This window comes from Lithobates pipiens, unplaced genomic scaffold, assembly GCF_037356315.1.
Source record: "Lithobates pipiens isolate NorthernLeopardFrog02 unplaced genomic scaffold, aLitPip1_a1.2 Scaffold_27, whole genome shotgun sequence".
Taxonomy (NCBI): Eukaryota; Metazoa; Chordata; class Amphibia; order Anura; family Ranidae; genus Lithobates; species Lithobates pipiens.
Window position 1 is genome coordinate 61,904,903 of NW_027507788.1, and position 27,147 is coordinate 61,932,049.

At 43.3% G+C, this 27,147-nt stretch overlaps 1 protein-coding gene across 1 annotated transcript in view; it reads left to right on the forward strand.

Annotated features, from left to right (window-relative positions):
* The window catches only part of LOC143933892 (galanin peptides-like), a 64,945-nt gene that overhangs the window by 13,120 nt on the left and 24,678 nt on the right, over window positions 1-27,147 (forward strand). The window contains exon 3 of the mRNA XM_077457002.1: window positions 9,334-9,388. Coding sequence (XP_077313128.1) covers window positions 9,334-9,388 — 55 coding nt within the window. The remainder of the gene's footprint in view (window positions 1-9,333; window positions 9,389-27,147) is intronic.

Genomic DNA, 27,147 nt, shown 5'->3' on the forward strand with positions numbered 1-27,147 from the left:
ACATTAGGGTGCACTTGCCTGTCAGGCTGAGCCCTCCAGTGATCTGCTGTGATCAATATGGGCACTTCCATCTTCACCTGGCCTTCCTTCTGGGTTCTGTGCCTTCTGTCACTTGCCTTGGCTGGGCTGCATTGATGTCACTCCCATGCATGCTCATGCGCATCCTCTATCTCTCTCTCTCATACCCCCCTTTCTCATCCTCCCTGCCTTATCTCTCACCCCATTTCTCTCTCTCTCTCATCCTCCCTCGCTCTATTTCATTTATTTTGTTATAACAAAAACATTTAGCACTTTTTTTTTATTTAATTATTATTATTTTTTTTAAAAGCCCCACCAAAATCCTCAGCACCAAGACCATGATGTTCTTAATCCGGCCCTAATATACTATTAACCGCTTGCCAACTGGCCCATAGCCGAATGACGGCTACAGGGCGGTTACATATTACTGGAAGGGCGTACAGTGACGTCCTCCCAGAATCCCACTCTCGCCCACCCCCTGGGGTGTGCACCGAGAACATCCATGACTGCCAGGTCCAGAGGATAGCGGCCGTTTACCACCTAATCACCCCATCAATTGACGGAGCGATCACATGTAAACAAACTGGTGTGATATCCAGTTCTTCTTTCCCCACTCCGTCCAGTGTGAGCGGAGAGGGGAGAGATCGTGGCAGCATCACTGTGGGCTGGATCTGTAGTGCCCACAGTGCTTCTCTGTCACACAGAGCCATACTTGGCCATGCTTTGCTATGCTCAGCAATACTTGGATGTACACGGCCTCTGTATGTGGCCAGGCTGTGGAAGTCTCACACATGTGGTATCGCCGTACTCAGGAGGAGTAGGAGAGTAGTAGTAGAGAATCTATTTGGGGGTGTCATTTTGGTATGTACATGCTATGTGTTAAAAATATTGTATAAATGGACAACTTTGTGTTAAAAAAAATGTGTTTTAACCACTTCCCGCCCACCGGCCATCATATAACGTCCTTGATTTTGTGCGGGGATATCTGAAAGATGCCTTCAGCTACAGGCCCCCCCACCGCCCTCCGTGGCTTCTACCAACTTCATCGCTATTATTTCAGGCTTCCCAGCCTAGAGGTGAGATGTGGGTCCTTCTTGACCCCATATCTCACTGTAAAGTGGACCTGTCATACCATATTCCTATTACAAGGGATTTTTTGGGGAAAAAAGTGTCAAACTAAAATAAAGTAAAATGTACAATAAAATATATATATATTTTTTAAAGCACCCCTGTCCCCGTGTGCTTGCATGCAGAAGCGAACGCATACATAAGTCCTGCCCACATATGAAACCACACATGTGAGGTATCACTGTGAACGTTAGAGTGAGAGCAATAATTTTGGTCACAGACCTCCTCTATAACTCAAAACATGTAACCAGTAAACAATTTCAAAACGTCGCCTATGAGGATTTTTAAGTAGCGAATTTTGGCGCCATTCCACGAGCGTGTGAAATTTTGAAGGGTGACATGTTAGGTATCTATTTACTCGGTGTAACGTCATCTTTCACAATATGCAATAACATTGGGCTAAGTTTACTGTTTTGTTTTTTGTTAAAGCACAAAACAGTTTTGTCCCCAAAAAAACGTGTTTGAAAAATGTCTGCGCAAATACTGTGCGGGATAAAAAGTTGCAATGACCAGCATTGTATGTAGAATGTGTTTCGGGGTGTAATTTGTGTTATGCATATGCTGTGTGTGAGAAACAACCTGCTAATATGACAATTTTGTAAAAAAAAAAAAAATGAAAAAAAATCTTGATTTTGCAAAGAATTGTGGGAAAAAATGACAACTTCAAAAAACTCACCATGCATCTTTCTAAATACCTTGGAATGTCTTCTTTCCAAAAAGGGGTCATTTGGGGGATATTTGCACTTTTCCGGCATGTTAGGGTCTCAAGAATTGAGATAGGCCGTCAGTACTTCAGGTGTGATCAGTTTTCAGATATTGGCACCATAGCTTGTGGACTCTATAACTTTTACAAAGACCAAATAATATACACCAATATGTACTTATTTTTTACCAAAGATACCGTATGTAGCAGTATAACTTTTGGCCAAAATTTATGAAGAAAAATGACTAATTTGCTAAATTTTATAACAGAAACAAAGAAAAATTCATTTGTTTTACAAAGTTTTCTTAATTTATAGCGCACAAAATAAAAAACCCAACAGTGATTAAATACCACCAAAAGAAAGCACTATTTGTGTGAAAAAAAGGACAAAAATGTCATATGGGTACAGTATTGTATGACTGAGTAATTGTTATTAAAAATGTGAGAGCACTGAAAGCTGAAAATTGGTCTGGTTAGGAAGGGGGTTTAAGTGCCCAGTGGTCAAGTGGTTAAACAAAATTAAAACGTTAAAGAAAAGACCAGAATATGATAAAATAAATCACTGTCACTTGAATAGGAGTTGTTGTTGGCATTCAACTAGGTCAATTTGTTTTTACACTCAAAATCTTAGTTCAATGAACAGTCATCATGCATTTCTGCCTCTGTAGGTCTTTCAGTCAGAGTTGACTATTACTGACAGATAGACATTCTCATATTTAGAAAATAATGTGAATAGGTGGTATGCGTGGACAGGTAACCTAAGCACTGTGAAAAGGTTGGCACAGCATCCCTGATTCAAATCCTTCTTATTCTTGGGTGAGGCTTGTAGGGTCCTGGGGACTTTAATGACCGATGGTAATATATTATATTCTCTAAGTATTTACGTAAATTACTATCCATGCAACCATTTAGGCAACTAACACAAATCCGATGGCTGCCTAGTGCAATCATACCTCTTACTACAATAGCAGATGCTGTGAGATGTACCTGGCTATTGAATAGGAAAACCCATTGCAATTTTTCTGACCCAGGTGACATTTTACTCCTCATAATTTTTCAAGTATGCATATTTTTCAGTGGCCTCTAATTTTGTGAAACAATCCTGGATTAAGGATTGTCTAAAACCCAATTGTTTATAAATATCAAGAAGCCTGGGAAGAGTACACTGATTTTCAGCTTCTGAAAATTTGAACAGTTGTTTAGGACATGGGCACATTGAAAAATGTTTTCAGCATATGAAATTTTGGCACCAGTTAGAGGAACATATTTAAATATGTTTATGTTGCGTATTTGGTAACTTACTTTCTTGTTCATACATAACGGGACACAGAGGCTTGGTAATTAGTTAGATAGTACCTTCAGGTGATTGGACACTAGTAACCCTAATTACAAAGTGAGTTTCTCCCCTATATAACCCCTCCCATAAGTAGAGTACTTCAGTTTTTTCACCAGTGTCTAAGGTGGTTGGTCACGTAAAAGATGTGCTAAGAAGAAAACTCTGCTTGATGGTCCCTGTGGGGGTCTAGGAGCTATACAACCGGATCCATGCCTCGGGCCTATACTCAAATATCTAAGATGGATGGTACCTGGGCCTCCTGATAAGAAGAAAAAAGGTTTTGCCTGTAATGCCTCTACTTGGAGGGCTGGGCTCTGGGATCCAAACCTTGGTGCACTAATATAAAACAGTGGCACGAAAGGTCCCTGGCAGAGACTTTTACAGCTCCAGGGAGTAGATTCCTTTAAATAGGAACCCAGAACCCTGAATGTTGGCACAATGCTACCCGCCATGATGGGTGAAGGCTGAAATCTGTCTGTTCTCAGCAGTTCCTGCGGCAGGGGTAAGGTAAGTGAACACAATCCTAAAGTTTACACATTTTGGATTATCTTCTGTGAGTAGTTGCATGTCTTACCAGGTTTCCACCTGGTAAGACATGCAACTACTAGAGGGAGTAAGAGACAACCTGGTGTATACTTACATGCCTTCCAGGATACACGCTCAATGTGAAGCTGGTCTGTGAATGCCACTAACCTCCTCCGCTGCAGGTTCTGCCACATAAACACTAAAGGGGGGATTGCATGCAGTCCGGGGGTCCCACGCATTCCTCTGAAGGTCTCCACCCCCCCCCCCCACCCTGGCCGCTGCCATGATGGTCCTAAGCGCTCATTCAGGGGTGTGCTTTTACAGCGAGATCGGCACGCTGGTGCGCAGGTGCAAAGCGGCCAGTTTTAAAAGCCCAAAGCGACAGAGCTCCTGTAAGTGGTGGGACACAGAGCTGTGGGCTTAGTAAGCATCCCAGTGGATCGGATCCTGGCAAATCTAAGACACCTACTCGGCATCGGATTGTACAGTGTATAGCAAATGTTTATATTATAAGACTATAGCACATCAGTGATCGCGCTTTACACTAGTACCTGTGCTTTGCAGCGTCGGACTATGTCTCCTCGTAAGAGGACTTCAGGGGGAGGTAAGAGGCACCAGGAAATCACCGCCTACATCTAGGGGTTCTGGACATGCCTGCAGGATACCACCCCTCCTGCAAGACTGGAGGCAGCCTCTCAGGATGAGTCTGAACCCCTGTCAGGTTTTGCAGCCTCTCAAATTGTTTCAGCCCCTGTTTATGTTACAGAAGAATCTTTAAAGGCTGCATTGGATGGTTTGGTAGGAAGGATTACTACCTTTGTCACAGCTTCCTTAAAAAATTGCAGGAAAAGGGGTAGAACCCCTCCCTCTGTTTTGGGTTCCCTATCAGATGAACATTCTGATAATGAGGAAAGATCCCTATCAGAAGATAGGGATCAGGTGCAGTCAGACGAATCAGGGGAAGAGGAGAAGATGTCTTCTACCTCCCAGGCCCTCAAAGTGCAGGTGCAATACTATACTGAATTGGTGCTTTCCACATACAGATTGCCCTCTGCTGAGGCCTCCATTTCCTCTGTTTCCTCCCTGTAGTCCCGGAAATCCCCACAGGCTGTGTATGCCTTTCCAACTCACCCTTTATTGGATGAATTGTTGTATGAGGACTGGGGTCACCCAGATAAACTCTGTTCTCCTCTTAAAAGGTTTTCTATGCTTATCCAATGGAGGAAAGTTTCACCAAGAAGTGAGGAGTCCCAGCCATAGATGTGGCTGTTTCTTGTGAATAAGAGCCTGACCTGTCCTGTGGACAATGCTCAAGGATTTAAGGATCCAACTGATAAAAAGTTGGAAACTTTATTTAAAGCCTCTTCCTCCGTGGCAAGCGCTGTAGTCCAACCTACAGTTGTAGCAATTGGCATGTGCCAGTTCCTCAAGGAACAAATGAAGCAGGTGCTTAGCCTCCTTTCTACCGAGGAGACTGAGGTTTATGCAGAACTTCCTAAAGCCTTGTGTTTTATGGTTGATGCCATTTTGGGTTCTGCTCAGCAGGCATCTCGCCTCACTCTCCTGCTGGTACACATGTGTAGGGCCCTTTGCTTAAGCTTTGGGCAGCTGAAGCTTCATGCAAAAGGTTTTTAACTGGGTTCCCGTTTCATGGAGAACACCTATTTGGGGATGACTTGGACAAATATATCCAGAAAATTACCGGGTGTAAAATCACATTGTTACCAGTCAAAAGGAAGAGCAAACATCCTTCATTTAGACGTTCTTTATCCCCAGCCTCATCCTCCAGGCAGTGGCGAGTCAAATACTAGGGGAAGGTCCAAAGACAAGCCCAAGGACAAAAGAAGCCTTGGGGCCCATGATCTGGTAAACAGAACCCCAAAGCCTCTCTATGAAGGGGCGCCCCCGCTCAGCCGAGTGGGGGGAAGGCTGATGCAGTTTGCAAGCGCCTGATGGGAAGAGATTCAGGACAGATGGGTAGCTTCCCAGAGTTCCAGGTGCTTCCGTCATCTTATTTCCTAACACACCTAAGCCACAATGTGCTCTGCACGGTAAAGTACTTAGAGTACCTCAATCTAGAGAAATCTTCCTTGCAGCCACTAAAGAGGCTAGAGTATTTGGACATGGTCATAGACACAGTCCAAAGCAGAGTGTTCTTACTCAGGTCAAAAGCCAGGGCCATAAAGGATTTGGTCAGGGCAGTCTCAGCAAAAAGAAAACCCTCTATCCGACTATGTATGAGTCTACTGGGGAAGATGGTGGCCTCTTTCGAGGCTGTCTCTTAGCCCAGTTTCACTTGAGGCCTTTACAAAACAGCATCCTGTCTGCCTGGAACAAGAAGGTTCAAGCTTTGGACCTTCCAATGTGCCTACCCCAGGGGTACGCCAGAGCCTCAATTGGTGGTTACTGATCAAGAATCTTCTAAAAGGAAAAACCTTTGTCCCAGTTAATTGGAAACTTGTAACCACAGATGCCAGCCTAATAGGCTGGGGAGCAATTCTGGAGGAAGCTTCCACCCAGGGAAGATGGTTCAGACCCGAAAAACTCTTGCCCATCAACATTCTGGAAATCCGGGCACTTTGTTTAGCCCTCAGGGTCTGGACTTGCAGACTACAGGGTCATCCTGTCTGGATACAGTCCAAAAATGCCAGGAGCCTGGTTGCCCAAAAGGAGATGAATCGTATTTTTCTCTGGGCAGAAAGGCATATTCCTTGTCTGTCTGCGGTCTTTATTCCAGGGGTAGAAAATTGGCGTGCAGATTTTCCTAGCCGCCATCAGCTGTGTTCAGGAGAATGGTCTCTGCACCCTGACATATTTCAGACCATATGTCAAAATTGGGGTACTCCGGATGTAGACCAGTTTATGTCCAGGTTCAAGAAAAAACTGGACAGCTTTGTATCAAGGACAATAATCTGCTAACGATCTGCTAACACAAGGGTCAGATGCCTTAACGATTCCATGGGATCAGTACGCTCTGATCTATGCCTTCTCTCCTATTCCGCTTCTTTTGCAGTTCATTTGGAGGGTCAAGAGGGAAGCAAAGTCGGTCGTTCTGGTGGCCCCGACTTGGCCCAGGCGACCTTGGTATGCAGAGATCGTAAAGATGGCAGTGGTGAGACCTTGGGTTCTTATGCTGCATCCAGATCTACTCTCACAAGGTCCAATATTCCATCCTGCCTTACAAATTCTAAATTTGACGGTTTGGCTGCTGAGACCCACATTCTAAAAGGCAGTGGTCTCTCGGAATCAGTCCTTTTCACTCCGGTTAATGCTAGGAAGCTGGCCTCCAGACTCATCTACTACAGAATCTGGAAGGCATATGTTTCATTGTGTGAAACCAGCGGATGGCACCCTAGAAAGTATGCCATTAGCAGGATTCTTGCCTTTCTTCAATTAGGCATTGAAATGGGACTGGCTTTGAGTACGATCAAGGTCCAGATCTCAGCCTTATCAGAATTCTTTTAAAAGCCAATTGCCTCTCATTCCCTGGTCTGGGCCTTTGTTCAGGGGGTACTGTGCTTGAATCCGCCAGTCAAACCTCCTGTGTGCCCATGGGATCTGAATTTGGCTTACAAGAACAACCCTTTGAACCATTACACCATGCTTCTTTAATTCTTCTGACAAAAAAGCTGGTCTTTTTGGTAGCCATTTCCTCGGCTAGAAGGGTTTCAAAACTAGCACCTCTTTCTTGTAAAGAGCCATACTTGATAATTCACAAAGACAGGGTGGTGTTGCATCCTCATCCGACTTTCTTACCTAAGGTAGTGTTATGCCCCGTACACACGAGAGGACTTATGTCCGACAGACTTCCAAAGGAGTTCCGCCGGAGTTCCGACGGAGTTCTGACAGACTTTTCGGCCGAACGGACTTGGCCACACACGATCACACTAAACTCTGACGGATTCGAACGTGATGACGTACGACCCGACTCGAATAAGGAAGTTCATAGCCAGTAGCCAATAGCTGCCCTAGCGTCGGTTTTAGTCCGTCGGAGTAGCATACACACGAGCGGAGTTTTCGAAGGGGACCGGGTCCGGCGGAGTTCCGTCGGGAAAATTTGAAGCATGCTTCATTTCTAAAGTCCGTCAGACTTTTGCGAAGCTAAAGTCCGTTGCAGCCCACACACGATCGGATAGTCTGACGGACTCGGTCTGACGGACTTTGGATGTTGAAAAGTCCGCTCGTGTGTACGGGGCATTAGGATTCCATCTGAATCCAGATGTGGTCCTACCGTCCTTTTTTCCAGATCCACAGTCCATGGAAAAGGAGTTTTTACACTCTTTCGATGTTGTAAGTGCAGTCAGTATCTATCTGCAGGCAACCACTCAGATAAGAAAGTCTGATTGTTTGTTTATTCTGCCAGAAGGCCCCAGAAAGGGCCAGGCAGTGTCAAAATCCACTATTTATAGATGGGATTCGGCAGGTCATTATTCAGGCCCATGGTATAAAAAAGAAGATTCCTCCTTTTCACGTTAAAGCACACTCAAGTAGAGCGGTTAGTGCTTCTTGGACAGTGCATCACCAGGCCTCCATGGCTCAGATCTACAAGGCTGCAACTTGGTCTTCAGTTCATAGTGACGCATCTGAGAGATTGCTCCAGTTATTATTGTGTATTATGGGGGAGGAAACGCAGATGGCTGAAATATTGGACTCCTTAAGAGTTACAATACATGATGACCCTTTTCATTTTAGAGAGAAATTTGCTAAGACCTTCAAGATGGTATATGCATTCACTAGATTCTATCAGGTGGATGTAAGAGGGCATGAGGATGCCGCCTTTGGGCGCAGATCCTCTTGTCCGTCGGTGGTCTTGTATTTTTTTTCTGATTTGTGTCTCCCTCCCCTCAATTTGGCATTGTTTTAGCACTTCCCATTAAGTAATTGCCAAGCCTCTGTGTCCCATGATGAATGAACAAGAAAAGAGGATTTTTAAAAACAGCTTACCTGTAAAATCCTTTTCTTGAGAACACATCATGACACAGAGCTCCCGCCCCTCTTCAGGATTATATGTTGGGGTACTTATTGCTTTGTTACAAAACTGAGATACTCTCCATATGGGAGGGGTTATACAGGGGAGGAACTCACTTTGTAATTAGGGTTACCAGTGTCCAAACACCTGAAGGTGCTATCTAACCCACTAAGTAATTACCAAGCCTCTGTGTCCCGTGATGTATTCCCATGAAAAGGATTTTACAGGTAAGCTGTATTTAAAAATCCTATTATATCCTAACATACGGTCTGACTCTTAAACCTAACCCTAGTCCTCAATACTAGCAGTTAATAGCTAAACAGATTTACAATATCTATAAAACTCATGCTTCTGCATTTTACCTGCCACCACAAAACTGTAGCCTGACATATCAATGCCAAAGAAGTTTGGATCATGGTAAATAAGGCAAGAAACTATGGCTAAAATCCTACACTAAAATGTTGACTCCAAAGATTCAACTTTAAGCAATGGAGCAAAGTCCATCCTGATATAACATTGTCATCATGCTCATGGCAAGGTGGGCTGTTTGTGATATAAAAAAGTATTAACTGGTAAGAAAATGACATCTATACAACTACACCTATAGAATGTCTATTATTTGATCTCTTCCATGTATTTCACCTGTATTTTTAGCCCAAAGACAAACGAGGATGGACCTTGAACAGTGCTGGTTATCTTCTTGGACCTCGTAAGTATAGATTTACACTTGTTTTCTTGAGTAGGCTAGCATTTTCTGCCTCTGTAAAGGGAGACCCATTTCTGTAAAATAACACGTAGTACATTTAGTTATATACTGTAGTTTTTGTATTGCATTTTGGCAGAAAAAACGCTTGACGCATGTCATGGTTTTAGGTAACTTTAGATGTGCCAGCGACTTGGTCATTATTCATTTCATTGACCAGAATAATAATTTATTATGGACATTAAAATGAATTGATGCTCAAAACCTAACACTCTCCTAGCGTTGATGCGCGTTTAGACACGTTTATACGTGTCAAGCCTTTTTTCTGCTAGAATGCTGCTGCTCCTGGACATGCTGGCAGTGGGTATTTTTATTGCCTCCAAACTCCCCTGCCCTGAAACCCCTCTAAATGTCTATGTGTGCATGGACAAACAGGCTAACATGCAGGAGACAGAAAAAGCCAGATGCACGTAACAACAGCATTAAAAAGATTCAACTGGCAACGTTAAAGGACTTCTCCATTTGTGTTAAATAATTGATATGTCATGTTAAACATTTAAACGTTTGATACATCATGTCATTTCTACAACCAAAGCAACAATACTGTTTGTAGACAAGTTTTCATTGAACCCTCGTCCCCTCGCCTGCCCCCATCATTGTCTCACTCTCAAAATTCTGCACAGTAATGAACATTATTCCACTGTAATGTTCGTGCACTTTCCCTACATTCACACATATGCACTTTTTGGTGTGTTTTGCATTTTACAGAAGTCCATATACAGTCCATATAACATGATTTCCTATAGTACACGTTCACATATATGCGTTTTTCAGCCGGTGCGTTTTTGGAAAGGGTTGAGAACTTTTTTTCCTGCAGCAGATTGCATTTTGCATGGAATAGGCTTCAATAGAGTTGCACTAGAAATGCAAGTGTTGCGTTTTTGCATTTTTGATGCATTTTTGATGCGTTTTTTTTCTCCCTTTAACTGCTTCAATACTAGGCACTTTTAACCCCTTGCGGTGGCACTAATGAGGCACTAATATGCCTCACTAATGGGTACTAATGGGTAGCACTGATATGCGGCACTGATGAGTGGGCACTGAGAGGTAGCACTGGCTTTCATCACTGATGGCCACAGATTGGCATCAATGATGGGCACAAATTGGCATCAATGATGGGCACAGATTGGCATCACAGATGGGCACCAACTGGCATTACTGCTGGGCACTGTTGGAGCTGCACTAATCATCAGGGCACTTTGTCAGTGTGAGGCGAGGAGAGCCAATTACCAGCACTTCCGTGTTTACATGTGTTTAGCTGTGATTGGACACAAGCTAGCTGATCACATAGGTAAAGAGCCGCATCATCAGCTCTTTACTGAGAACGGGGTCAATCACCATGCTGCACGCCACTGTGGGCACACAAGAGCAGTCAAAGAGCATGACCTCCTAGAACAAGAGTGCATCCCGCCCCCCGTCATTTGACTATACGGCAGGCGGGAGGTGGTTAAAAACACTGTATATAGCTGGTTGTTAAAGAGCTGGCTGTGAATCCCCAGGCTTCCCTGCTGGCAGCTGAATGTGAAAAAAGAATTGCCGGGAAAAAAATGGCGTGGGCCTCCCCTCTGAATTCATATCAGATTCTCATTCGAGCATGTAGCCTGGTGGGTCAGAAAAGGGAGGGGACGAGCGAGCACCCCCTCCCTCCTGAACCATACCCGGCAACATGCCCTCAACATGGAGGAGTGCTTTGGGGCAGGGGGGCTCTGCCTTGGGCTGTGGCTGTGGGGGGCTTATTAGAATCTGGAAGCCCCCTTTAACAAGTGGCTCCCCAGATCCTGCCCCCCCCATGTGAATGAGTATGGGGTACATTGTACCCCTATACATTCACCAAAAAAAGTGATGCATAGAAAAAAATAACTTTTTTTGACAACTCCTTTATTAAAAATCCAAAAATAATGCCCCTATGTAGATCCATCATCAATTACAGCACCACCGGTCCTGAAAAAAAAAGCTCTAAACTCATCGAAGGCTAACCGCCGACTGCCCACAACTCCGTCTGACAGGTCTTAACTGTCAACCATCCAAAAGGGGAAGCTCCACTTGTTTGTCTCTTCCCCCCTCTGCTGCCACATTTGACAATTTTCGGGGGAAGCAGGCACCTGGTTTTGACAGGTACCCACTTCCACTTCCGGCTGATCTAGCCATGGTAAAGTCACCCGGAAGTTTGGCCCCCTTCCCCCACCATCGGGACATTCACAAAGCGCAATACACTTTGCGCATGCACAGTATGGAACTGGCTGTGAAACCACTGATGGTTTCCCTTACAAGAAATGGTGGCGGTAGTACCTGATTAAAAAATCGACTGGTGTTAAAACACCGCTGGATTTGTGAACAGGTAAGTGTCCCAATATTAAAAGTCAGCAGCTACAGTATTTTTACCTGCTGACTTAATTTTTTCTGAAGCAGCCTGGAGCTCCTTTTTAAATGGTGGGGACACCTGGTGATGTCACCTTGTGGCCCCACCCCCTTGTGACATCACTTCCCCAGTATGCCCCGGGCGGTGAGGTCACAAGGGGGCAGGACCACCAGGTAAAATCCCTGGGCGGCCCTGTCTCCTTACCTATTTAAAACGGGGGGCGGCAGAGCCCTCCTGCCCCAAAGCACCCCCCCATGTTGAGGGCATATGACCTAGTATGGTTCAGGAGGGGGAGCACTAGCTCGTTCCCTCCCTTTCCTGACCTTCGTGGCTGCTTGCTCGGATAAAGGGTTGATAGGGATTTGGGGGGAATCCCACACCATTTATTTTGGTGTGGTGTTCCTTTCAAAATCCATATCGGATCTGAAGGGCCTGGTATGGATCTGGGGAAGGACCCTAAACCATTTTTTTCTCAATTTTTTTGCAGGCAATTCTTTTTTGTACATTCAGCTGGCAGCAGAGAACCCCACTAACAGGTGATAACTCATCTGTTGTTAAGGACCTGGCGGCCGGCTTCCCAGCCCGCTCCTTAGCAACCAGCTATATACGGTGTTTTTAAAAGGAAAAAAAAAACACAGCACACAAAATGCATGAAAACTACATGCAAAAATGCATCAAAAATGCGGGTTTAAAAATGCAAAACGTGCCTGAAAAACGCATAGATCGCAACCGCATAGATGTGAACCTTGACTTAGGGTGATCCCTTTGTTACAGCTATGATCATGTCTTTAGGAAAAATCACTGACAAATCTAATTTAATATAAGTTGAATATAAGTCTGTTTTTATTGTCTTTCTGTTAGTTTCACTGTTTGCATATGATGTATTGTGACCTCTAGTGTCTGTGTTAAATTTTGTTATCTTTTAGTCTGCTATTGTATTTACTGGAATCAAATATTATATGCAAATTGTTATACCGTATATCCTTTGACAGTTATATTTGTTACATTTTACTTGTATATTAAATTTGTATCTTCGTGACCTTTAACTTTTTATTTTTGACCTTTGTTACATGGTTACATAGTTGTATAGTTGATAAGGCTGAATAAAGACACTAGTCTATCCAGTTCAACCTGTGTGGGTGCGTGTATTTATGTCAATACCATTTTCCATATCCTTGTATATTGCATTATATGTGCATCTAGGGTTTTTTTTTAAATTATTGACACTCCCTGCAGACACCACCCACTGTGAAAGGGTGTTCCACAACCTTAATGCTCTGACAGTAAAAAACACCCACGCAGTTTAAGCTTAAACCACTTTTCATCCAACTTCATTAAGTGGCCACATGTCCACTTAAGTGACCTGAGACTGAATAATTTTCTCCCTATGAATCACAATTGAGATATTTGTATATCACTATCATATCCCTTCTTAAAGAGGGATTCCGCCAAAAAAAAAAATATTAAAAGCCAGCAGCTATAAATACTACAGCTGCTGACTTTTAATAAATGGACACTCACCTGTCCCGGGTTCCAGCGATGCCGGCAGCCGAGGCCGATCGACCACTCGGGCCTCGGCTGCTGCCGCCGCCATTCTAGGTGAGGGAATCAGGAAGTGAAGCGAATCGGCTTCACTTCCCGGTTCCCTACTGCGCATGCGCGAACCGCGCCGCGCAATAGGAAATCTCCGCGCTGTCACTGGGACCCGTGTGTGTCCCAGCAGACAGCGCGGCAGGGCAGGAAATGGCGTAGACTCCCGTGGGAGTCTATGCCCGGAAGTGGGTGAAAATACCTGTCTTTGACAGGTATCTCCACCCCCCTCCCCCCTGAAAGGTGTCAATTGTGACACCGGAGGGGGGGATTGTTCCGATCAGCGGAAGTTCCACTTTAGGGTGGAATCCCGCTTTAAGTGTTTCTTCTCTAGCCACTTTAAGACCAGGTCTTTTTCTGACATTTGTAATCTACAAGTAAAAATCTGTATTTATTGCTCGAAAATGACCCCCCCAAATATTATATATTTTTTTTTAGCAGAGACCCTAGAGAATTAAATGGTGATCGTTGCAATGTTTTATGTCATATTATATTTGCGCAGCGGTCTTTCTAATGCAATTGTTTTGGAAGAAATACACTTTCATGAATAATAAAAAACAAAAAAAAACTGTAAAGTCAGCCCAGTATTTTTGTATAATGTGAAAGATAATGTGTGTAGTAATAGTAAATAGTTACCTAACATGTCATGCTTCAAAATTACGCACGCTCGTGGAATGGCGACAAACTATGGTACTTACCTTCTTAGAGTTACAGATTTTGCACTAGAATTATTGCTCTCACTCTAACGATCACACGATACCTCAGATGTGTGGTTTGAACACCGTTTAGATATGCGGGTGTGACTTACGTATGCGCTTGCTTCTGCTTGCAAGCTCGGAGGGAGGGGGCACTTTGAATTTTACTTTTTATTTTTACACTGTCCCTTTAATAATTTTTTTTAATCACTTTTATTCCTATTACAAGGATTCCTAGAAATAAGCATGACAGATCCTCTTTATTGAGATATCTGGGATCAAAAAGACCTCAAATCTCTCATTTACCTTTAAAAGCAAAATAAAAATGTCATTTTGACTTTAAGAATACAGTGCCGAGTACAACACGTATACAGTATATACATTTTGCGGGTTGCAAGTGAATTACCAGGATTATGGCTGAAGATATCAGCCATAACCCTGGTATCGGCTGGTTCTCTCACAAAAGCATTCAGAATGGCTCGTGAGAATGTCCCCTTGTCCCCTCCCGCAGCTCGCTGGTGTTCCCCAGGCTTACCGTTTCCACCGATTCGTCTGAGAAATGTTCTAATAGTGCCGCTAGTTGGCCACAAGGCAATCAAAGAGTAAATCCCCTCTGGTCACCTCTATGACCTTGGAGGACCGGAGCGACGAAAAAACGCCACTTCCAGTCCAAGCTGGAAGTAAATACATTTTTTTAAAAGCAAAATATAAAAAACATTTTTTGGGATCTTTTGCTTTTAAAAGTAAAGGAGAGATTTGAGGTCTTTTTGACCACAGATCTCTCCATAAAGAGGACCTCTCATCCTCATTATTTGTATTACAAGGGATGTTTACATTTCTTGTAATAGGAATAAAAGTGATAAAAAAAAATTAAGAGGGACAATGTAAAAAATAAAAAAACAACAAGTAAAATAATAATAATAATATAAAAAAAAAAAATGGAAAGTGCCCCCATTCCTCTGTGCTCACTCGCAGAACCGAACACATATGTAAGTCGCGCATGCATATGTAAACGAGATTCGCAGCACACATGTGAGGTATCACCATGAACATTGGAGCAGTAGCAATAATTCTAGTGCTAAACCTTTGTAACTCTAAACAGGTAACCTGTAAAGGCGTTTAAAGTGTCACCAGTGGAGATTTTTAAGTACCGTACTTTGTTGTCATTCCACGAGCGAGTACAATTTTAAAGCATGACATGTTAGGTACCTATTTACTCAGCGTAACATCATCTTTCACATTTTATAAAGAAATTTGGATAAATATTGTGTTTTGTGTATTTCTTTTTTTTAAATAGCAGTTGCAGAACTGCTGTGCAAATACCGTATGACATAAAAAATTCCAATGATCGCCATTTTATTCCCTAGGGTAAAAAAATGTATAATGTTTGGGGGTTATAAGTAATTTTCTAACAAAAAATACTGATTTAACCCTTATAACTGAGGTCCTCCTGTTCTCTTATTAGCTTTGTTGCTCTTCCCTGGTCTCTCTCCAGTTCCTGAGGACTGGTGACCATAACTGGATGGCATACTCAAGATGTGGCCAGACCAGAGTTTTGTAAAGTGGAAGAATTATAGTCTTATATCTAGAGTAAATACTCGTTTTAATGTATGCTAATGGTCTGCTAGCTTTGTATGTTGCAGCTTGCCGTTTCATGCCATAGTTGAGCTTGTGATCTACTAGGACCCCTATCCTTCCTGGATTCCCCTAAAAGTTTGCCCCCCTAGCAAGTAACTTGCATTCATATTTAAACCTCATTTGCCATGTAGTTGTCCATTCCTTTATTTTATTGAGCTCTTCTTGTAAAGTTTCTATAGCCTGCTGTTAAATGATTGCCCTGCTTAGCTTTGTATCATCAGCAAACACTAAAATTGAAAGGATAAGTTCACCTTTTGGAACATGTTAGATGTTCCATCCGTATTTGGGGTGTAACATCTTTCAGCAGCTGCAGCCTCTCTTCCTTTCCCCCCTTCCCTGTGGCAGTGATCGGGGATCTTCTCCCTGTGCCCGCTGTCACTATTTGAAAATAATGTGGGCTGAGCCTTGTATGGCCGGGTCATTCATTCACAGCTTTCATTGCGGCTGACGGCTTGTAGTTCTAAAGTCGCTAATAAGTGGCTTTATAGTTCATTCACAAGACCTGCAGCTTGTAAATAGTCAACCTGTGTGTAAGTATGGACTGAAAGCTGCAGGGCTTGTCTGCAGGAGCCTGGCATTGCACTTCTGATCCACTGATCATGGTTGTAATGCTTTCCAGGCTCCTTAGGGAAAAAGTAATAAATGTACATTTGTTTGCTGCAAAAATATGTGCATTTATAATTTTTTGCCCTAAAGAAAAGAGAACTTCTACTCTGACTATTTATGTGAACATCTATCAGAATTGGTCAAAGGAGAGAGCCTTTGGGTAACCCACTCACAACTCCAGACCATCCTGAGTACACACTGTTTAATACCATCCTTTGGGTGCACCCCTGTAACCAATTTTCTATCCAGGTACAAACATTATCGTCCGTGCCAACAGACCTCAGATTGTCAATTAAGCACTTTTGGGGCATCCATGCCCAAGAGGGTTAAGGCAGTGCTGGAAAATAATGGTGACCACACAAAATATTGACACTTTGTTGCACAAATTTGGACATTTTCACTTAAGGGTGTACTCACTTTTGATGCTGGTGGTTTAGACATTAATGGCTGTGTGTTGAGTTATTTTGAGGGGACAGCAAATTGACACTGTTATACAAGCTGTACACTCACTACTTTACATTGTAGCAAAGTGTAATTTCTTCAGTGTTGTCATGTGAATATATTTACAAAAATGTGAGGGGGGTACTCGCTTATGTGAGATACTGTATACATGGGACAAGATGTGCACAAAGTCGCATCACCACTCCCATTGGACAGTGTACTAACTAATGTAATAGAGATAATTTAGGAAAGATTAGGAATTATACTTTACACAAAATAGTGTTAATCTTTCTTCCTGACTCTATTTTTTCTGAGCACTGGTTGCTCTCTAGCTGTTTGGGATCTCCCACTCAGTGATCACACAGCCTCCGCTGTCCTCTCCTCCTACTCTTTGATCACTCGTCCCCTGACATCCTCTCCTCCTGCTCCCTTTATATTGTATTTGTTGCATGATAAAGGAAGAGTGTGTCTGGCCCCCAAAACCTGTTGGCTTTTTTCTACTATAAGGGCATGTTCACAACTTATATGGCACAGGAATGCGCTGTGCATCCCTATACGATTCATATGCAATCCAGGTGCAGTACAATTTCAGCCCATTCATTTAAATTGTCTGAAATCCTGCCAGATCGCACCAAAAGTAGTGTATGCCCTACTTTATAACATACAAAGGAACCAGATCGCAAGTGCAGTGTGTTTTTGAATGCGGTGAGGGAAATGTGCATGGAATGCGGGTTTCCTGAATCGTATTCTGGTGTGAAATGGCCCTGAATCAGTTTTATTATTGTTTGGCACTCTTTTTGGATTGTGAACTCATGAAAAAGCAGTCACTTTTATATTCTCTGTATAGTCGGTGTCTGCACTGACTCTAACTATATGGATGTTGATTCCTGGCACCATTTTATTATTTTTAACAGTATTGTCAAATAGCTCTCACCTGAAATCAAATAAAAAAAATATATATATTTACACTAAAATTATACTGATAATACTAATATCATTACACATTCATTATAAGCAGATGTACCTGCACAAATAAAGTTTCCTGACAGGCTCCATGGCAGCATACGTGTGGGTAGCCCCACCTCCATAATTACCCAATAACTCCCATAAATCTTTGCTCCTGGCTACTATCCGTGTTCCTTTTTTGTCCTCCCCAGTAGGACCAGGTGGTTTCTTTCCCATAACAAAACTTCATGACGATCGATTTGCTGATTGACTGAGAGTTTTCCTCCGATAGGCCCTGACTGTTAAGCAGGGTATGGAGTGTATTTGCAGAGTAGCGAGTAGGATTTTCCTACCTGAAGTGCGCACGGTCTGTTTCCCGTTGCTATGGGTGACCATTATCTGCTTGGAGGTGTGCCGCATGTGTTCCAGTCCGTTCGGCCAGGTGATCGTTGGTGGAGTGGTGAGCCTCTTGTCTATCCATGGCAACAATGTATTTGTGTATTTGCTCTTTTTTTCTGTTTGTCTAGCAGTTCCTCTATGCTGTTTGCGGACGCTTCCACGTTCCAGCAAACCTCTCTCTCCTGTTTCCGGGTTGCATAGGCGTTCTGATGTGAAACCGAGGCTTGGTTCCAGCGCCTCGCATCTGACGTCGGCAATGACGTCAGGGGTGCCACTTGGAAGCTGTCAGAGCCCTGAGAATGTTTGCAGAGGACACAGCGACTTCCCAGGGTTGACAGTGCGGCGGTTTAAGGTAAGAGCATGTCCCTTAGGCTAGGGATATGCTTACTCTTCATTTCCTTAAAAAAAAATGTATATTATTTGTCTTTGGCTTGCAATGTCTCTTTGATCTGTTGGTTTGTTTGGGTATGGATGCCTTACTGCCTCCTAGTGGCCAGCCCGCTCATGTTAGGTAGGTTACTAGTAATTATGTGTTTTATCTGGAGAGAGTTAAGCATAGGTAGGACTGACTGTGTGTCTTTTTCTCTTTCTGTCTGTTTGTTTTCACAGCCCTTCTGGGTCTGATCCACAGCATAATGCCTCTAGACACAGTGGATCATCAAAATAACACCGCTATAAATCCTCCTCAAGGTCTAGCCAATATAGGTCAAGGTCTGAACAGCGTGACAAGGATTATTCTCATCCCCCTGCTGCTCACTCTAGCAAGAGGCCAGAAAAATCATGCTGGGGGTGCAGGATGCCTGTTCCATTAGACAAATCCCTATGCGATCACTGCTTCTCCAAAGCTGCAGATGAGAGGGATGGTGCAGACCAGCGATTGGAGTCGATAGTAAGATGGGTTGTGAAGGAGTCTCTGCAGGAGAGGGATGCGCTACAGTCATGTGAATCCCCGTTAGATTTGTTAGTCCCTCCAACAGGAGAGAACCTATTGCAAGAGACGTGGGAATCCTCTCAACCAAGTCACCACTCTGCTCCTATCTCAGATAGTGAATCTGACTTGGAGGATCCTGGGTTAGGATTTGATTATGGACTGGTTCCTTCATTGGTCAAAGCAGTGAGAGAAGCTCTGAAGTGGGAAGACCCTACTTCCCCACCAAAGCAAAGAAAATTCTTTAAGCAGCTCAATAAGGAGCGACAATATTTTCCTTTCCTTTCGGAGTTGGGTGACATTATCACCGAGGAATGGAGCAAGATGGATAAAAAGGGTTCCATGCAGTCAAAGATCCTGAAGCTATACCCTTTTAAGGAAGAGGATGTGAAACACCTGGAGTCAGCTCCACTGGTGGATGCAGCGCTCATGCGTTTGGTGAGATATGTAACTCTCCCTTTAGAAGATACGGTATCTTTTAAAGATCCTTTAGAAAGGCGGATCGACTCAGACCTGAAAAGGATTTACCTGACTTCTGGAATGGCTTGCAAACCAGTGATTGCAATGGCAGCGGTCTCTAAGGCCATAGAATCCTGGGCTGATAATGTGGAAGAATTCCTGAGGAGTATTTCTATTGAAACAGCCAAAGACTCCCCTATCCAAGAAATCAGAATGGCGTCTGCCTTTTTGGGGGAAGCATCTATTGATGTTATTCGTCTGATATCTCGGGATATGTTAGCAGCTGTTTCAGCATGCCGTGCATTATGGCTCCGCCCATGGCTGGCGGATCCAGCATTGAAACAGGCTTGGTGCCGTATTCCTTTTGAGGGGACATCTTTGTTTGGTAATAAGCTGGATACTGCCATATCCCGGGCTACAGGTGGGAAATCTGGGTTTCTTCCCCAGGACAGACGTCTTCAGAATCAAAAACGTCCATTTCCAAGGAGATAGGGCCCTGATCGTGCCAGGGAGGCGCGTAGCTATAGGCCTGGTCGAGAATTCTCAAGGTCATGGAAATCCAGGCAGTCTTCTTTTAAAAACACCTTAAAAGGGGGTTCGTCTGGCAAACAGGATTCCGCTAAATCCTTTTGAAATTGGGCCCGCTCAAGCTTGTCAGGTGGGGGGTCGTCTTCTCCACTTCAGGCATGTTTAGGCGGCCTCAATTCGGGATTTTTGGACAGTAAAAACAGTATCCACAGGTCACAAGTGGGGTTTTGTCCACACCCTAAGGTTAAGATTCATTCCCACAACTCTTCCAGGATCATAAGAGAAGAAACAAGTCCTATTGACCTACGTGAGCTCTTTACTTTACTTTTCAAGGCTCAGCCGTACCCGTTCCAGAAGATGAACGTGGCGAGGGCATGTATTCCCCTCTGTTTATGGTCCGGAAAAAAAATGGCACATGGAGGCCGGTAATAGATTTGACCCATCTTAATTCCTTCATTCGCAAAGAGAAGTTCAAGATGGAATCTCTGCTTACCATCCAGCAGTCAGTGCATCTGGGGTCTGGTTGATATCAATCGACTTGAAGGATGCATTCTTCAATGTGCCCGTGGCAAAGGAGTTTCAACAGTTCCTCCACTTTGCGGTAGGTGAACAACATCTACAGTTTACATGTCTTCCCTTTGGGTTAAAGATGTCCCCACGGGTCTTCTCCAAGGTTCTTTTAGCAGTTGTGGCCCTTCTCCGAGTCAAAGGTGTTCTTCTCCACCACTATCTCGACGACCTACTTCTGCTATCTCAGAACAGAGAGCAGCTCTTAGAGCACAAAGATCTAGTTATCTCCACTCTGCAAGAGTTCGGGTGGCTTCTGAACCTAGAAAAGAGTCACCTAGATCCAACTCAATCTCTCGTCTTTCTAGGGGCGCAGTTCAACATGGTGGAAGGTACCATCTCCCTTCCAGAAGAGAAGGTTGGAGTCATATGAGACAGGATCCACGCAGCCCTTGCGTCATCTCATCTTTCGGCTCTCCAATGTCTGAAGGTGATTGGCACAATGTCAGCCACCATTCCCATGGTAAAGTGGCCCCAGTGGCACACTCATCCCTTTCAGAAAGGGTTTCTACAGCAATGGGACTTATCCAGCCAGACACAGCGCATATTCCTCACTCCAGCCATGAGGACATCTCTTCTTTGGTGGCTTCAGGGGAAGAAACTGCGCAACCACCATTCGATCATTCCCATCTCATGGGTCACAGTAACATCAGATGCCAGCAACCGAGGATGGGGCACTCACTGCCTTTCAGATGTCGCTCAGGGCAGGTGGACTTTTCCGTCAGAAAAGGTTGTCTCCAATGTTCTGGATTTGAGGGCGGCCTTCCAGGCGCTTCTAACATTCCACCATTCTGCAGTCTACATCCCAGGGGTGCAGAATGTTCAGGCGGACTTCCTATCGCGTGTCGCGATGGACAACAACGAATGGTCCCTCCACAGGGAAGTATTCGAATAGCTTTTGACATTGGGATTGTCTCCGGAGGTCGACCTGTTTGCTTCCCCGTGCAATCAGAAGCTACCGAAATATTACTCAAGGTTCCGGGATCCTCAGGCATATGGGATAGATGCCCTCACAGAGCATTGGAAGTTTCAGATAGCTTATGCCTTCCCTCCAGTTCCGGTGATCCTGCAGTTCCTTCGGAGGCTCAGGACAGAGAAGGTAGAGATCCTTGCAGTGATTCCATTCTGGCCCAACAGGCCTTGGTTCCCTCTACTGCTGCTCCTTAGTTATCAAGAGCCTGTTCCCCTGCCTCTCAGGCCGGATTTACTATCTCAAGGCACAATGTTACATCCATGCCTGTCATGTCTACACCTCAGGGTATGGTTTTTGAGAGGGAGAGGCTAGAAGCTCTTGTTTGTCCGGAAGAAGCTATTCTTTCCAACCCTTCTCAATTCCTGACGGGGGAGTACTAACAGAATATATGAGCGTATATGGTCCAAGTTTTCAGTCCATATGTCCTCCAGAGAAAATCCCTGTAGTTCTCCAACAGTACAAGATATACTGAGCTTTCTCAAAACAGGCCTTAATTTACCTTTTGGCAATGGTTTCCTAAATGGGACCTCCCTTTAGTGCTGGACTTTCTTTCAAACCTTGGAAAGGATCCTATTGAGCCTCTGTCCGTAAGGGATCTCACTCTCAAGACTATCTTCTTGGTATCTATAACCTCAGCCAAGAGAGTTTCAGAGATTAGGAATCTAAGTTCGGAGGAACCTTTTCTGACCTTTTTTCCAGACATGGCAGTATTGATTCCCATGTTGGGATCAAATCCCAAAGCAACCTCTGTCTTCCATGAGAATCAGGAAATTGTGCTTCCTACTTTCAAAACTTTGGATAGTCAGGATGTTTATCCTCTGGACGTAGGACACTCACTAAAACAATATTTGGAAGTCACGGCTCCTTTTAGGCAAACAAAATTCCTTTTTGTTCTCCCTCATGGCAAGAATAAAGGAATGCGAGCTTTGGCCAGATCTATCTCTGCTTGGATCGTTCAGATCATCCAGAGGGCATACAGAGCAAAGGGCTTGGCTCCTCCTGAGGCATTGATGGCTCATTCAACACGAAGTATCGGAACGTCGTGGGCAGCTTCTCGGCATGTTGCGCCTGAAGTTATTTGCAGAGCGGCCACTTGGTCTTCCATTAATACTTTTGTTTCCCATTATTGTGTAGAGCCAGCTGCTCTATCTTCTGTTAATTTCGGTTTGCAAGTTTTGTCGGTTGACAATGCTAAATAAACTTTAGTTCTTTGCTCAACATTTTGCCCACCCGGGTGTGTTTGGCGAGTTATTTCCCACACGTATGCTGCCATGAAGCCTGTCAGGAAAACAGAAAATTTATATCAAATACTTACCGTAATTTTCCTTTCCTGATAGGCTCCATGGCAGCAGGAGTTCCCTCCCAAATGTCTGGAGTAGGCTAGTTATGGAACACGGATAGTAGCCAGGAGCAAAGATTTATGGAAGTTGGGTCCTATTGGGTAATTATGGAGGTGGGGCTACCCACACGTATGCTGCCATGGAGCCTGTCAGGAAAGGAAAATTACGGTAAGTATTTGATATAAATTTTCCGTTATATTATCAGTAAACCAAAATCCTTTCATTCTACTGTGGGCTTGGTTTAGTTATGTTATTAAAGTGAAAATACTTGATTATTGTCTAGTGCACAATGTTATGAGACAATAATTAACTGCAGGGGGCAATGAGGTAACATAAAAATTCTTTTATTTTCACCTGTTGATCTGGCCAGTAAATCTATTGTTTTTCAACAGAACAAGCTTGCTCACAAATGTATTAGTTAGATTGTTAGTTAGATTTAGTACTTACAGGGGTGCTTACAATAATCTGCTTTCATTTATTCATCTAAAACCTTTATCGCAAAAGAAAGAAAAATTGTAACTGCAGTGTGAATCTTCGTTTGTTAGTCTACATCTGCTAGTACATCTCACACTCCCCCTCACCCTAGACTGACAATGCTGCTGTTCCTGTGCTCCTTCATCCAGAGTGGGGGCATTCTAATATAGGAGGTGAGTTACTGGCCAGATTATCAATTAAAAACAGAGTGAAAAAAAGCCTAAAAAAGAAAACCAATGCTGGCACCACATCTAATGATTGTTAAGCTGTAATATATTCAATTTTGGGTTTAAAACAGCTTTCATTTTTTTTTTATAATTTGCTAGTTTAAAATAAACTTATCATGAAAGAGTTACAGGTGCTGGCCCTTTTCTGAAAAATGCAAATTCCCTGGCTGTTATGCTGACCCATTGGTTCCAGTAATTTCTGATTCATTGAACTGGAACAAGAATGTAGATAGAGGAAGACCCAGAGGTTCTGCCCCCTAGTGAGTAGATTGTATTCATATTATATGTATTATTTTAAATATTTCTACATTAAACTTAATTTGCCATGTAGCTGCCCACCACATTCATTTGTTCAGATCTTCTTGCAAGGTTTCCACATCCTGTGGAGAAGTTATTGCCCTGCTTATCTTAGTATTGTCCTCAAATACAGAAATTAAATAGGATTGGTCACAGGACAGGACCCTGGGGGACCCTACTTTCCACACCTGACCTTTCCGAGTACTCCCCATGTATCATTACTCTCTGAACTCGCCCCGTAGCCACTTTTCAATCCATGTACTCACCCTATGGTCCATGCCAACAGACCTTACTTTGTACAGTAAACATTTATGGGGAACTGTGTCAAATGCATTTGCAAAATCCAGATACACCACGTCTATGGGCCTTCCTTTATCTAGATGGCAGCTCACCTCCTCATAGATGGTTAATAGATTGGTTTGGCAAGAACAATTCTTTATGAATCCATGCTGATTACTGCTAATGGTACCGTTGCCATTACTAAAATCTTGTATATAGTCCCTTATTGTCCCCTACAGGAGCTTTCATACAATTGATGTTAGGCTAACTGGTCTGTAATTCCTAGGGATGTATCTTGGCCCTTTTTTAAATATTGGTGCTACATTGGCTTTTCTTCAATGAGCTGGTATTATTCCAGTCAATACACAGTAATGTTTGTAAAAATTAGGAACAATGGTCTGGCAATTACTTGACTTAGTTCCTTAACGACCCTTGGGTGCAAGCCATCTGATCCCGATGACTTATTAATGATACGTTTTTCAAGTCTATTTCTAAATCTGTACTTTAGGGGGCTTTTTGTGTGTCATGAGGATAAACATTGCAGTTTTGGTTATTGAAAGCCCCCGTTTCTCTCCTGAAGACTAGAAAGGGGGTAAGTTTGTGCTGTTGCTGATTGGAGAGAGATACAAAAATATTGTCCGCTAAAAATGAGCTTGATAAAAATAAGAATAAGAAGCAAATGTGCAAAAAAACCTTGTACAAGCTAACAGTCCATGCTCCAGGGCAAGCCTTCAAGGGGAAGCAAGAAGCAGGCTCCAAGTACATTTAAAAGCCAAACAAACATTTCTTCTCATCAAACTTCTCCATCTCTCCAGCCTTAGTAACCAGATTTCCTTCATCATTCTTTATGGGACCAAAATGATCTGACCTCCCTTTCTTACTATTATTGTACTTAAAGAATTTCTTGGGATTTTTTTTATTCTCCTCTATGTACCTTTCGTGTTCTATCTTAACCACCCTGATTGCACCCTTACATTTCTTATTGCATTCTTTGTAAAGTTGGAATGCTGATGATGATCCTTAAGCCTTGTACTTTTTTCAAAAGGCCTTCTCCTTTGCTTTTATATGCATTTTTGAGTTAAGCCACCCAGGACTTTTATTAGCTCTTTTAAATGTATTTCCCATTGGGATGTACTGGCTAATGCCGTTATTCAATATGCTCTTAAAGCGTGCCCATTTTTCCTCCGAGTTCTTTGTCCTAAGATTTTATCCCAATAGCAAGGATCACAGTTTAGGAAAGTTGTCTCTTTTGAAATTCAGTGTCTTTGTATTCCCCTTATATTTCCTATTTGTGTGATTTATACTAAAACTAACTGACCTGTGATCGCTGTTTCCCAATTGCCCCGTATTACCACATCCGTGATCAGGTCTGTATTGTTGGCAAACAGTAGGTCTAGTAACGCTTTGTTTCTAGTTGGTGCATTTACCAACTGACCCATGGAATTGTCCTGAAAAACATTTAGGAACTGGCGAGCTTTTGATGTATGCACGGTTTCTTCCACCCAGTCTATGTCTGGTCAATTAAAATCCTCCATTATGACACGCAGCTGCGGCTCTTTAACCATGTGATTGGCTGTGTCCAATCACAGCCGGTCACATGTAAGCACAGAAATGCCGGTAATCGTCTCTCATTGCCTCCCACTAACAGAGTGTGTGGCAAGGAGAGCAGATCAGCGGCATCTCCTCACAGGGGACATTGATACATGTAATAAGGGCACTGATCATTTGTGCCGTGATTACATTAAAGCACCACCAGTGCCAGCAATCAGTGCCCACCAGTGTTGGCTATCAGTTCTGCCTATCAGAGCTGCCCATTATTGCTGCCCATCAGTGCCACCCATCAATGCCCATCATAGCCACCCATCAATGCCGCCTATCAGTGCCACCGATCAGTGCCACCTATCAATGCCACCCATCAGTGCCGCCTATCAGTGCCCATAAGTGCGGCATATAAGTGCCTCCTCATCAGTGTCACCTAAATCAGTGGCTATCAGTGTCGCCTCATCAACGCACATCAGGAGAAAATTACTTATTTACACAATTTTTTTTCCAAATTTTTTTTTTGTTTTAGTAAAAAATAAAAAACCCAGCTGTGATTAAATACGACCAAAAGAAATCTCTATTTGTGTGAAGAAAATTATAAAAATCTCATATAGGTACAGTGTAGTATGACCACGCAGTTGTCATTCAAAGCGTGACAGCGCTGAAAGCTGAAAATTGGCCTGGGCAGGAAGGGGGTGAAAGTGCCCTGTAGGCAACTGGTTAAATACTTTGTCACTTTGATCCATAATGACATCATCATATGTCACCCATCTTAAAGCGTATGCAATGTAAAAAAAAACGATAGGATTTTAACCATTCCCCACTCTATTCAAAATAAAAGAAAACATATTGGCTTTAGAAGAACTTCAAGAAAATAAATATATATATATATATATATTGTGGCAGCACGCAGGTAAAGTCACCTGGTTGTATCCAGGATGGGAAATATGTGTGCCCTAGATTCAGGCTTTATGCAGACTTTTACAATTAGAGGGGAAGAGTTAATGAGCCCAGCTGAAGTAAGTGGGCTCATTAAGACCTCTACAAAAAAACCCCAGCATGCTTAGGGAGATGCACCATCCTGGAACCAGTTTTGTGTTGTATAGACTGGGGAGTGTGACACCTGTTCTGTGCGGTGAGTTAACGCCTGTGTGGCAAACCTCTACAACAGAGACAGGGACTGGTGCAGCACAAGGCTGCATTCAGTTGTTAGATAGGGAATCTAAGTGTGTAATTAGAGGTCAAGCTGACCAGGATTTATTTTCATGTTTTATTTTTGTTTGGCTGTTATATGTTTCACTGCATGTAGCATAAATAAACCGCATCTTTTGTTTTTTTTGCACCTACAACGCTGTCTGCTGTGCCTGATTTTGTGTTGTGAACCCATCCAGGGGGTCACACACACCCGCTGCCGAGCT